Source organism: Verticillium alfalfae, genomic scaffold, assembly GCF_000150825.1.
Source record: "Verticillium alfalfae VaMs.102 supercont1.15 genomic scaffold, whole genome shotgun sequence".
In the NCBI taxonomy this organism is placed as follows: Eukaryota; Fungi; Ascomycota; class Sordariomycetes; order Glomerellales; family Plectosphaerellaceae; genus Verticillium; species Verticillium alfalfae.
This window is the reverse complement of record NW_003315024.1, coordinates 1,076,306-1,088,230: the sequence shown is the minus strand read 5'-3', so window position 1 is coordinate 1,088,230 and position 11,925 is coordinate 1,076,306. Positions and strand designations below refer to the sequence as shown.

Here is an 11,925-nt window from a genome sequence, read left to right as displayed (position 1 = left end):
CTAGGTAGTTAGTTATAGCACATCTTGAAGATGTGTTCTTGAATTCATCAAGCTTACATCATTTCTTTCCGCTGCTAAATTGACAGCCCATCGGGCCACACCGATCCCGCTGATACGAATGAAAGACTTACTGTGCTTTGACCTGGAAGAACCCCATGTATCACAAAACTAAGAAAATGTCAAGGATTACAGTTCCATACCTGTCAGCTGCTCTTTTTTGTTGTTTGACAATTTTCAAACAGCAATCATGCCTCCTTGGGCAGCTTCAGGTCACCATGCATCTCGTCAGTTTACTGACTCACCGTGAATATTGTCAGCCCATTGACTCAGCGTTGCCGTAACGCGCCTCATATCCGGCACTTCGGCCGAGGCTAGGCGAATTTCGACCCGAGGATAAACCTCGCCTACGAAGGCTTTTCGTTGTCCGTAAGGCAGGAAATGGCAGATACGAGCTTCGAGTTGGTTATTTAGGCAGCAACATTCCACATCCCAGGAAATTCTCTCGTGATGGACAAGCGTCGGGGGAATATCTACTTGGAGATTCAGATGGTGCTTACGAACAGTCAGTTTCAAGGATTCAGCACTCCGGATAGGTTTGATCTCCCGATCGAAGGATAGTTCTAAAAGTGTCTGCAGCCTGCTATTTCACTGTAGAGAATCGTCTCTGGCAACCCTTCTCTATTCTTCTACTCAGCAAAACTATGTATGCAGACACCACAATACTTGCCAGCTATGAGATCCTTCAGTTGCGGAGTTCTGAAAGCTTTGTGCAGTGGTGTTCTGTGTCTGGTTGTTTTGCAGCTAGTATGGCTTCACCAAAGCCGCCTTGTATCATCTTTTTTGCCATTCCATCACCAATCATATCCCATCGATAACGTCTACTGCCATGGCAAGCCGAAATGCCTCTCTTCGGAATGGGATCTGTCAACACTCGACGTGAAGTACCACGCAGACTTTTGTCGTCAACGTATAGACAATATTCCCGAACGTCACGATCGACTCGCTACCGTCACTGCACATTTTGGTACACCACAAACCCATTATCAACGTGCCTTAAGGACACACTCTTTACACAATGCGATCCACGAGACAGGCATTCATGTACTGGCTACGATGCTCATTGACGACTTATGGAATAAGCCTGCTTTTATTCTTGACCTTCTACTTTCCGAAATGGAGAAACCAGAGGTCGAAAGACTCGAGTGGTTATTCTGGGTTGACCGCGATACCATTATCCTCGATACTTGCCGATCGCCTCTCGGTTTTCTGCCAATTCCGATGCAACAGATCAATGGATCCGATACCCAGCGGGATCCCGCAGAGAACATAAACTTGCTCGCGACAAAGGACTGGAATGGTCTCAACAACGGTGTCTTTCTCATGCGAGTCAACCGATGGAGCGTTGACCTTTTCTCAGCGATTCTCGCACTCCGTCATTACCGGCCTGATGCCGATTTACCCTTTACGGAGCAGAGTGCCATGGAATTATTGCTGAACGAGGCCCCTTTCAACAAGAATGTGATATGGGTACCCCAATGGTGGTTCAATGCCTACGGGCGGGGCAAAGACAAGGAAGACTTCAAGCCGCTAACGACGGACCCAAATTCTCAGCAGTACCATGCAAGGCGGGGAGACTTCCTGGTTCACTTCGCAGGAACCGGATACCGAGACCAGGCCATGGCACCGTGGCTGGACCATGCCGAGAACGCGACAGTAGGTTGGGCTCTTGAAACCAAGGAGAGAGATTTAGATTCGGAGACGAGTGAATTTTGGGAGATATGGAGGAACAACACAATTACATGAATTATTTGGTGCTCGAATCATGCTCCTCAGCTTCCCAAAGTTCCGTGTTGTCGCCCGTATACAATGAGGCACTCCTGGCTGAGGCTCCAGCGATTCTACACAGATGGTTATCGCCGCTGGCGTACGCCACCTTTGGCCTTGATGATACTGTATCGCCCAAAATGAGGTTTGGCAGCCCATCACTGGCTAGTTGACACGCACGGCGGGCGGCATCGTGAGGCGGGGTGTTGGAGATCATAATACCACCGTCGCGCGGCGAGATAAAATCCAACGAATATGAGGCCTGAATTCGACAGCTAGAACCTCGGTGTTGATGGCTCATGACGGGTGGTACGGCCAAGACTTATGGATGTCCGATGGTCGAATGACATGCTCCCAGACTATGCTGCCAAGTGGCCTAAAAGTCTTGTCGCCCCAGATGGACGTGGCATAATAATCGCAAGGGTCGTGATTTGATGTTCAGGGTAAGACATGCTGTGCTTTCCATGTTATCTTCTTATCCGCATGTTGTCCCGAGCTGAACTGCGCTGGAGCGTCGACTCATGACTGTCGGTGGAGAAACTTGGCGAGGAGCCATTTTGCTCGACATCTTCCTCGCCGATTTCATCACAGTTGAGAAGCTGCCTCGAACCACAGATACCTGGCGTTGGTTGCTGCAACTACTGTCAAGAAAGAGGCATTAAAACAATTTTCTTTTCTCGTGGCAACGCCCTCGCGCTGGATGCGTCTCTCGCCCGGAAGCTTCTTTTGCTGCAATTTTTTTTTCGTGAATCTTTATTTTCCCGGCTGTCTGCGACGCAATTAACGGCCATGCCCGGCTCGGAACCCATCGAAGGCCTGAAGAAACGTATGACGTTCAAAGACACGCTTTTCAAGGTCACGCGCCGCAAAAAGAAGAACCAAGACGACAATCAACGGGCTTCGACTCAATCTACGACATCCACCGCGACGAATGCTTCCGAATCTTCAGCCGCGTCTGCGGCAGCCACGGCCAAACCTTGTGATCCCGGCATCAGACACACCGGCACTCGCTACCCTCCCACCGACGCGTGAAAAGTACTGCACGCTTCGCCTGAGCGATGACTTAGCCATCTCCATCGGCGATGCTTTTGATCCCAACCCCAAGGCCACCCTTGATGATGCCCCACGCTTTGAATATGGACTCATCCGTTGGCCCAAATTCATCCGATTGCTCCTCGTCTTTCCCGCCATCATCCCTGAAGAGCCTCTTGAAACCCTTGTGTTTCACGCTGACTTGCACGAGGTGCCATTTCAAATGCTCAAGTATGAGGCCGGAGACCTGCTGCGCACGATGCATCTCAATGGGATGCAGACAACTGTCCACCAGGGTCTCTACGAAGCATTGCTGGCCGTGCGCGACCGCTCCAAAAGGCGCAACTTTACTGTTCTTTGGGTCGACGAGGTTTGCGTCAATCAGGCTGATCCGGTGGAGCGCGACGCCCACGCACGTCTCAAACGTGACATTGTCGCCGCCTGCACGGGCAAGACAGCGGTCGACTCTGCTCTGAACGCCAATTTCAAACGCGGGCGCGCTGATCGCCGATCCCTCGAGGTTGACGGCGCCGAATCGTGTCGCCAATCCACTGGTCAGCCTGCCCGCCAGACGCGACGTCATTTGTCGAATGCTTCGGAGCTGTCCGGAACCACAGCGGCAGACCCTTTGTCGCGCGCCCACTCACGCGCTCAGTCTGTGGGTGCGTCCTCCGTGAAAACGACGGAACGAATCCGCGCCATCTCGGATTCAAGTGATACCGATAGCTCCGACGACAAGGGGAAGGCCCCGGCCAAGTCGAGAAAGTCGTCACGCGAGCAGTCGGCTGGGGGCTCGATGCGGTCGCGTGAGGGACGACGCGCGAGGAGGTCCATATCATTTGATGTTCCCAGACATCCGAGGGCAGAGGACGGCTACGGCAGCAATGGCGATGATTCAGATGCAGCCGCCGTGTCGGATGCAAGCCCGGACAGAAACTACGCTGTTATGAAGTCGCAACCTCTCTAGACATATTCTCTAGACATAAATATTCATGGTGAACCGTTCTGCGGCGATGCCTTTTTGTTGGCTTTTTATCGTATCGTTGGCTGCTTGGAAATTACATGAATGATCCAAGGTCGATGTGCCCTTCTCCGTCCAGCAGCTGGAAGAGATTGAGATCCCCAAAACCGGGGTCCCCACCAGTATCCAGTCTCCCGTCGAGAAACGCCGAAAGATTTGGTGTCTGGGGCAAAGAGTCCGACAAGCCCAGGAATCCCGAATCAATGTCACCGAAAGGTGGTGTTCCGAGGCCGAGATAGCCGGAGGCCCCAGAGTTTCGAGCCAGCGAGTTGCGACGGTCCGAGACCGACTGAGAGTACGACTGCTGCGTCAGGGCCTCTTGGCCTTCGCGTGGAACAAGACCAAACAGCTGTGATGAGCTTTCCGTTCGCTGAATTCGCTCGTTGAGTTCTTTCTTTTCCAAGTACTCAAGCGCAGATGAAAGGAGAGATTTGGCGATCAGTGCGTACTGCCCAGCATTCGTGTCGTGCTTGGCGAAATGTTCAAGGGCTTGGATTGATCTTCGGCTGTATTTCTCAAGGATGCGACCAAAAGACCCGAGGAGTCCTATACCAAGTACGAGGGAAGATGCAAACAGCCAGGATCTGGATTCATCAGCGTATCCCAGCACCAAAGGGCCGTGTCACTTACACCACCAGAGGAACATGGCCTTGGAGATATCCTTTGTCAATAAGATCAACCACTGGCTCTACCATGAAGCTAGCGGCATCGATGCAGGCATCTGCAAGCTTCGATTTGCCTGACGAAAGGCCTGACTGCGTGGTCGGTTGCCTCGCCTGGCTGTCGGAAAGGCGTTTGTGTAGCTCATACATCAAGAAAGGACGTGATACCAGTATGACAGCTTCCCAAGTCAGTTGAATTGGCGTTCCTAGGAGGTTTAGACTCACAATAATAGTACGAGCACAGTACTTGACATGCGCCTGTGACTTCAATTCCATTACTTTCGGCTGGTGGACTGGCGATGACGTGCTTCATTTTAGGCAGCCACCTGATAGACCAGTCGCGGAGTCGTCGAGAAATGCCCTCGGTCAGTTGGTAAGATATCTTTTTACGCGAGTATACTTCGACGACGATCTCTTCGGCGATCAAGAATATTTGCACAGAAGAGTTCAATATATCGAAGGCCTCCTGGCCATCTTCATCCGGCGCCGAATACGAGACAGTACAGTCGACGTCGGAAGTCGCGGGTGGTCGTCCCATAGATGTGCTGAGGAAAAGGTCCAAGATGCGCATACTCTTCCATAGGCGGTCACTGAGAGTTTTCCTTGTCAACCCCATGCAAATACCCAACGAGTTCAAGGTTGGAGCCTACCGTTGACGCTGAGTTTCAGGCCCGAAGCGTGCGTTGATTTCCGTACGGTGAACCCCGATGGAATATGCAGCGCGCACGGCGATACCTGTACTGTCAGCCATCTTTAATGGCACGACATTTTCATGAGACATACCGCAAAAGAGAAACGCGCCGTTGGTCTGACAAGAACCAAGCATGAATACTGTGATGAGGACGAAGGCTTGGATCGTCGATACTGTCAAATTACCAGTGAGGTTGGCAAGGGCAATATTCCGGGCATGGTCAAAATATGTCACGGCGAGGTCTTCATGTGTGGCTTGGTAGCCAATGGCCAGTACCAAAAAGTGCACAGCAGAGGAGACATCATGCGAGCGCTCAGTTTGACTGGCCCACAGAGCAATGTCATCACGAACTCTTGTATGGCAAAATAAATCAACAATACCGCTTGTCTGGTCTAGTCAGCATAGCTTACAACCATAGGAAGGGCGATGTGAAGATGGAGACTAACCACGGATGAGTAGGTAGCAACAGCAGTAGGTATCGTATCGTGATGCAGCACGGGCAGTGTGCTGGAGCCCTGACCGTGCGATGGCTTCGAATTGGCGCTATCGCTACCAGAGAAACGATTCACATGTTGAGCGAAGGCATTGGCATCAACCCGACTCGACACAAGCTGCCGCACAGTCTGAAAGAAGGACAGTGGCGCGCAATCGCCAATGAAGACTTGTCAACGGTCAGTCACGTTAGGGTCTCATGGCGCTTGCCCGAACTAACATACTGAGCTTTCCTTGTGCGTCTCTCAGGAGCCGGGCCTCTCGTGGAACTTCAGTCTCGTCATCGGCGGCCTCTTGTGAAGTGCCAACTTGTGGCGTTGGCGTGGCGGTGTGGCTTTGCTGATGACTGTACGACGACCTCGGGCCTGGCGACTGGTGATGTCGGGTCAGCCGATCAGACTCAGGGGCGGACGGCGATGGTGTGACTGTCGTCCGGGCCACCTGCGTGCGTCGGCGGTGCTGGGGAGAATAATGGCACGTTGAGGCTCGTTGCCGGCGAGTACAGTAGCTGCAGGGAATGTTGCCATCGCATTTTACTGGGCCATCGATCAGCAATCGATGTACATATGCAAGATCTAGGGGGCATGGGCGGATACCCTTTCTCGCCTTGCAACTATCGCAAGCATTGGCAATCCGGGCGCGGACTCGCCGGACGGGATCATCTTCCATAGATGTCGTGTCAGTTCAATGGCTGGACGGATGACGGACTCGGAGGGCGCTCGGGAGTTACACAGCACTGGTGGCGGGTGACAGGGTGCAGATGTAGGCATAACCGTCAGGGCGCGGATAGGGAAGGGCGGATAGCAAGGGCGGATGGAGAGAAGGCGGTTTGTCTTCGGCTGCTTGGAGGGAAGGGTCAATCTCGGCTGCAAAAATGCTGTTGATTCGGCTTCCGCGCTCGGGATTACAAAGAAACCCCACCTAGGTAGAGTTTCAGGTGGGTCAATGACGTCTTTGGTGCGGCGCATCGTGCGATCCGAGGCAAGCATGTTCATATCCGCAACTTCCGCACTTTCATCCGCATCCGCAACCGCATCCTTGACAGCTCACGGGACTTGTCCCAAGTCTTCCCCCCACTTGCCCGGCTGGCCCGGTTTGCATCACATCAGGGCAAAAGTTGTAACAAGTTACCTAGCCCCCAAAGATCTCAAGTTGACCTATCAAGAACACCCGCTATGCATTCCGAGCACGTAGTTCTATCGCCATGCGTATGTAATCCGAACCGTCATCGCCTGCTCAAATCTCCCGCCTGTGCCGTTTCGTCTCTCGTCTGCTTGAGGAACGGCATCAGCGGCGTTCCGCCAGTACCCGTCAGCTGTTTTGAGTCCTTGGTCATCTCTGATACACTCGCCAAATCGACCTTGCCGGCTGTTGCAGTGCCCTTTGCCTTCTTTGATGGCAGCACAATGTATCGCGCCACAATCTGAAGATGCTTGTTGCGAAACTCTGTCAGAGCCTGCGTGGCCGCCTGATACGCATCGCGGAGTCTTTCCTGCTCCTTTCCCTGGGGCGGCAACATGGCCAGCTCACGGATGCTTCCCAGCAGCGGTACGTGCTCGAGGAATCGCCTATGTGGACCTGGCATGTATTCGCGGACTTGCTGATGGAATGTCGGCTCTTTGGACGCCTTGGGGTTCGACTCGGGCTTGAAGTTGCCATGAGACATGTGTTCAACACCAAGAACGACGTCGAGGAACTGAATGAGAGAGCTCTGGCCGTTACTGCCGCCTCGGAGCTGCTGCCAGCTGCCCTTGCCATTCCCTTCGTCGTAAAAGACTCCATTGGGCAAACCCGCTGCCGCCATGTTTTTGCTGCCCGCTAGGAATGGTCGAATCTTGTAAAAGAAGCACATGGGGTCACACGCCTCGTACATGCGTTCCAGAAGTGCGCCAGTCTTGCGGATGCTGCTCGTCAGCGACTCGATTGACGATGTGATGGTATCATAGTCCCGCGACTTGATGGCATCAAGCCCGTTCAACATGGACGAGACGATGTGCGCACCCTCGGCCTCCATTGCCACCGACACAAGATAAAACCAGGCCTCGTCACGAGTTCCGGTAAATGTGTGGAGTGACTCGAGCTTGTCGAGGTCGGTAAAGTCTGTACTCGAGCTCGAGAAGTTCCAAAGGTTGAGTGCGGCGTACGTTGCGACCGGTGGCAGCTCCAGGTGCTTTGCAACACGTAAAATGGGGACGGACACGGCTGGCGGAAGCACCTGAACACAAGGTCAGTCGGACTCGTAGGCTTCTGCGTGGCGCAAATCGTACGCACCTCTTCGGCCTTTTCTCCACCCCAGACCCAAGCGTGTGTGAAGAAGCTAAGGATGACATAGGCTCTCCTCCACTCAGGTTCGCTCGAAAGCTGGCTTGTTGATAGCACTGGCAATTTTCGAACCTCGTCATGAAATCTTCTCGAGGCCAGGAGCTCGGGAAGATGGTGAATTACTCGCTCCCAGGGGACATAGTATGCGGAAGGGAGATGCGACAGTGGCGCCTCAGCTGGGAGAAAGCCGTTTTTTGTGATTCCAAACTCCCTGTATGCCTGTTCAGTGAAGGCATCTTCGCGAAGTGGAGTGATGGCATGGGGAGACATGGTGAATAGAGACGCTGTGTGAAAAGGGCAGTATGACAGTGCTAACGAGCAGACTTGATGTGAGACTTGAGATTAAAGAGAGCAGAATATTTGGAACCTGCTCAGGACGGCCGCTGTGACATGAAGTATCTTGTCTCCATGCCCATTCGTATCCCTGACTTGAACATCCGCAGCGGATCCCCGATCCCGCTCCGTGGCCCGACTCCTTGTTCCGCCTCCGGCTATTTGCGGAAGAAAATTCGGCAGGTCGGTTGTCGGATGCGGATCTCGGATGCGGATGCGGATGTGCTCTATTGCGGCCAAGTGCGGCCGACCGCGGGCTAAGTGACGGCTACAAAGTGGTCGAAAAGCCGCCCCAAACAATCACGCAACCCCTCACTCAGCAGAACACTACAAGCACCTCATCGTCTGATATATCTCATCCGCACAGCCAGCCTCAGACGATTACCCCAGCCATGGAATTCTCATCTTACGTGGAGCACCTCCGTTCCGGCGGCCGTGCCAAGTTTCCGGCCAATGCCAACACAATCGAATACGCCCAGCAGATGGACCACCAGGATGAACTCCGTCACTTCCGAAATGAATTCATCCTGCCGACCAAGGGGTCATTGAAGAAGAAGGCAATTAATGGTACCCTGCCAAGTAAATCCTTCGCTCTGAAAGATTGATCGCATCAAGCTAATATCACTCACAGATGGCGAAAAGCTGGCTGTCAATGGCGAGACCAACGGTCACAGCACATCCCCATCAGATGGCACGCCATCCATCTATTTCTGCGGCAACTCACTTGGTGTGCAGCCCAAGGCTACGCGGCATTACCTGAACGCGCAACTCGAGACCTGGGCTTCGATCGCTGTTGGCGGCCACTTCTCAGCCCTGGAGAATTCGCCTCTTGTGTGCTGGCAGGACATGGCGGAGGAGTGTGCTATCAAAAGCGCTGCCATCGTTGGAGCGCTGCCCGAGGAGGTTGTTGTCATGAACACTCTAACAGCGAATCTGCACTTTCTCATGGCAAGCTTCTACCGACCCACCGAAAAGAAGCATAAGATCATCCTCGAATGGCGCCCCTTTCCCAGTGACCACTATGCCATCGAGTCACAGATTCAATGGCACGGCCTGGATCCCAAGAAGTCAATGGTGCAGATCCAACCAGACGACGACTTTTACATCTCCACTGATCTCATTCTGAGGACCATCGATGAGCATGCCGACGAGACAGCGCTCATCCTTCTGCCTGGCATTCAGTACTACAGCGGCCAATTATTCGACATGGAGCGCATCACCAAATACGCACAAGACCGTGATATCGTTGTCGGCTGGGATCTTGCCCACGCGGCTGGCAACGTTGAGCTCAAGCTTCATGACTGGAATGTTGACTTTGCGGCGTGGTGCACTTACAAGTACCAGAACGCAGGACCTGGCGCTATCGCAGGCGCGTTCGTTCACGAGCGGCATGGTAAGGTGGAGAAGGAGAACGGGCGTCCTGTGTTCAGGCACCGCCTGACAGGATGGTATGGCGGAGACAAGTCTGTGCGATTCAACATGGACAACAACTTCTTGCCGACAGTAGGCGCTGGCGGCTTCCAGGTCTCAAACCCTTCGGCGATTGATCTAGCGTCGCTTGCCGCGTCACTTTCTGTTTTTGCCAAGACGGACATGAAGTCGTTGAGATCCAAGGCGCTGGTCCTGACAGCGTACGCAGAGCATCTACTGGATGGTATCCTCGCAGACGAGTCCAAGGATGAGCCATCGTTCAGAGTTATTACGCCAAGGAACCCGTTGGAGCGAGGAACGCAGCTGAGCGTGCTGCTCAAGGACGGCCTATTGGATGACGTTAGCGCAGCACTGACGGACGCGGGTGTGGTTTGTGATAAGAGGAAGCCAGGCGTCATTCGTGTCGCCCCGGTGCCGCTGTACTGTACGTTCGAGGATGTGTGGACATTTATGGACGTCCTTAGGAAGTCAATTGCATAGATAAAAGCAGTAAAAATACACAGCGGATCGTTTCACGAAGGGCATTCCATCACACCGTGCCGCCCATCCAAGCATTTTTGCAGGACGTCAAAACTTCGGCTTTTTGTTACGGGCTTCGACCCCTGTTGTTTCGCCCTGCACTTCGATCTTGCTCTGCGCAATCGGGTTTTCTGAGCAACTGTGTTCCTCACTTACTTAGTAGCACATTCTTAAATCGTACATACTGATTCATCTTACATGCTGCTCTGGAGGCTTCAGTATTATGAGAGCGAGCTCAGTCGCCTCGACTCCGACTCAGAGCTCAACTCTCAGCTGAGCGCTGTCATGAGGTTGGCCACTACCTTGGTCGAACTGACTAGTGCTACTGTAGCGGCTGGACACGGACCTAAATCGATGACGCGGAGAGCCAGCGGGTGCCAGATCTGCGAACAGCCGTTGACATCCACAATAGCCACACTTTGACGCCCACACCTCTTCATCATGCTGAGCATGTTGCATCGACTATTTAATGAAGCGGAATTGACAGAACCTCACGCAATTTTAGTCTGGACTTTCTAGAAAACATCTTGCTTCTTGAGAGAGAAGCTTCCACCAGCTGTATCATGGGCATCTCTCTCTCCACTGCAAGGGTCTTGGCCCCTGCTTCCTTCGTAATCGACTTTGCTGCGCAGACCTATGGTCTCCTTGGCACGCCGAACATGAAGGACATTCATGATGCAAACAAATCTTTTTTCTCGCCGCAGCCTTTTCTCATCGGTGCCTTTTTCTTCCCGCAGCAGATCTTCCAGCTCGTTTGGTTACGACGCCTCCACAAGGCCAGACCAGACAAGAGCATGACGGCCACGATGGTTGATTTTGCGCCGTTCTACAGCCTTGGCAACATCTGCATAGCATGTAAGTTTGCCCGTGATCCTGTAAGGTCGTAGTGCTGATTTCGCAGCCTGGATGCTTTTCTGGAACAGTGGCCACCTAAAAACGTCCAATCTCTTTGTGATCATGAATACCCTCACCCAACTGTACTTTATCGCGACTCGTCTCCCCAGGATGGACACAGCATCCACCAGTTCGATCCTCACCCATGTCGTTTCCAAAACATCCGCAGGTATCGGCGTGTTAGACCTTCTCCACAACACCTCGGCAGCCTACTTCGTCGATGTTCAGCCTTCCTTGCCGGTCAAGGTCCTTACCGGCGTGGGCTTCGGACTCATGTCAGCAGTGAGCGACTGGATCTTTGGGGGATGTCTCGTGTACAATCTGATTGCGCTGTCTGTCGGGCAGTCCATCTACGGAAACACAGGCTGGGGTAAGCTGCTTGGCATATACGCTGGAGGCGCTGCAGCTATTGTGGGGTCCAAGAATATTTTAAGGTAAGTCGCATGCTACGGTTGTGATTTACGCTGACGGGTCAGACCGCCGTATATCGTTGGGGAGGGCTATGAAGCTCTATGAGTGGCAATTAGAAGTTGTTGTTCGGATCTGAGTTATCAAAGATTCCAGTGCAGAAACGCGTCGTCGTTTCATGGCCCTGACTGCTCGTGTCTGAGCGTGTGGATGAGCAGAGTGAGATCTTCTGCAGATGATATCCGTAGTCGATTGTCAGGTCGGGGGAGGGAATACATCGGAATTCTGCCTCTTCG

At 53.0% G+C, this 11,925-nt stretch overlaps 5 protein-coding genes across 5 annotated transcripts; 4 read left to right on the top strand and 1 right to left on the bottom strand.

Moving 5' to 3' along the window:
• Positions 1 to 1,173: 1,173 nt before the first annotated feature.
• Positions 1,174 to 1,997, top strand: VDBG_09669 (galactosyl transferase GMA12/MNN10 family protein; the record flags this gene model as incomplete). The annotated part of the gene is made up of 2 exons (XM_003000428.1): positions 1,174 to 1,713; positions 1,785 to 1,997. The coding sequence occupies 2 exons, from the start codon at positions 1,174 to 1,176 to the stop codon at positions 1,995 to 1,997; spliced, it is 753 nt and encodes a 250-aa protein (XP_003000474.1).
• A 616-nt stretch (positions 1,998 to 2,613) lies between these two features.
• Positions 2,614 to 3,823, top strand: VDBG_09668 (predicted protein; the record flags this gene model as incomplete). The annotated part of the gene is made up of 2 exons (XM_003000427.1): positions 2,614 to 2,679; positions 2,774 to 3,823. The coding sequence occupies 2 exons, from the start codon at positions 2,614 to 2,616 to the stop codon at positions 3,821 to 3,823; spliced, it is 1,116 nt and encodes a 371-aa protein (XP_003000473.1).
• A 3,124-nt stretch (positions 3,824 to 6,947) lies between these two features.
• On the bottom strand, positions 6,948 to 8,314 carry VDBG_09667 (indoleamine 2,3-dioxygenase; the record flags this gene model as incomplete). Its single annotated transcript, XM_003000426.1, has 2 exons — positions 6,948 to 7,937; positions 7,994 to 8,314. 2 exons carry the CDS (start codon positions 8,312 to 8,314, stop codon positions 6,948 to 6,950), a joined length of 1,311 nt encoding a protein of 436 aa, XP_003000472.1.
• Positions 8,315 to 8,769: 455 nt separating this feature from the next.
• VDBG_09666 (kynureninase) lies at positions 8,770 to 10,288 on the top strand (the record flags this gene model as incomplete). Its single annotated transcript, XM_003000425.1, has 2 exons — positions 8,770 to 8,956; positions 9,009 to 10,288. The coding sequence occupies 2 exons, from the start codon at positions 8,770 to 8,772 to the stop codon at positions 10,286 to 10,288; spliced, it is 1,467 nt and encodes a 488-aa protein (XP_003000471.1).
• A 996-nt stretch (positions 10,289 to 11,284) lies between these two features.
• On the top strand, positions 11,285 to 11,737 carry VDBG_09665 (conserved hypothetical protein; the record flags this gene model as incomplete). The annotated part of the gene is made up of 2 exons (XM_003000424.1): positions 11,285 to 11,655; positions 11,698 to 11,737. 2 exons carry the CDS (start codon positions 11,285 to 11,287, stop codon positions 11,735 to 11,737), a joined length of 411 nt encoding a protein of 136 aa, XP_003000470.1.
• Between the last annotated feature and the right edge of the window lie 188 nt (positions 11,738 to 11,925).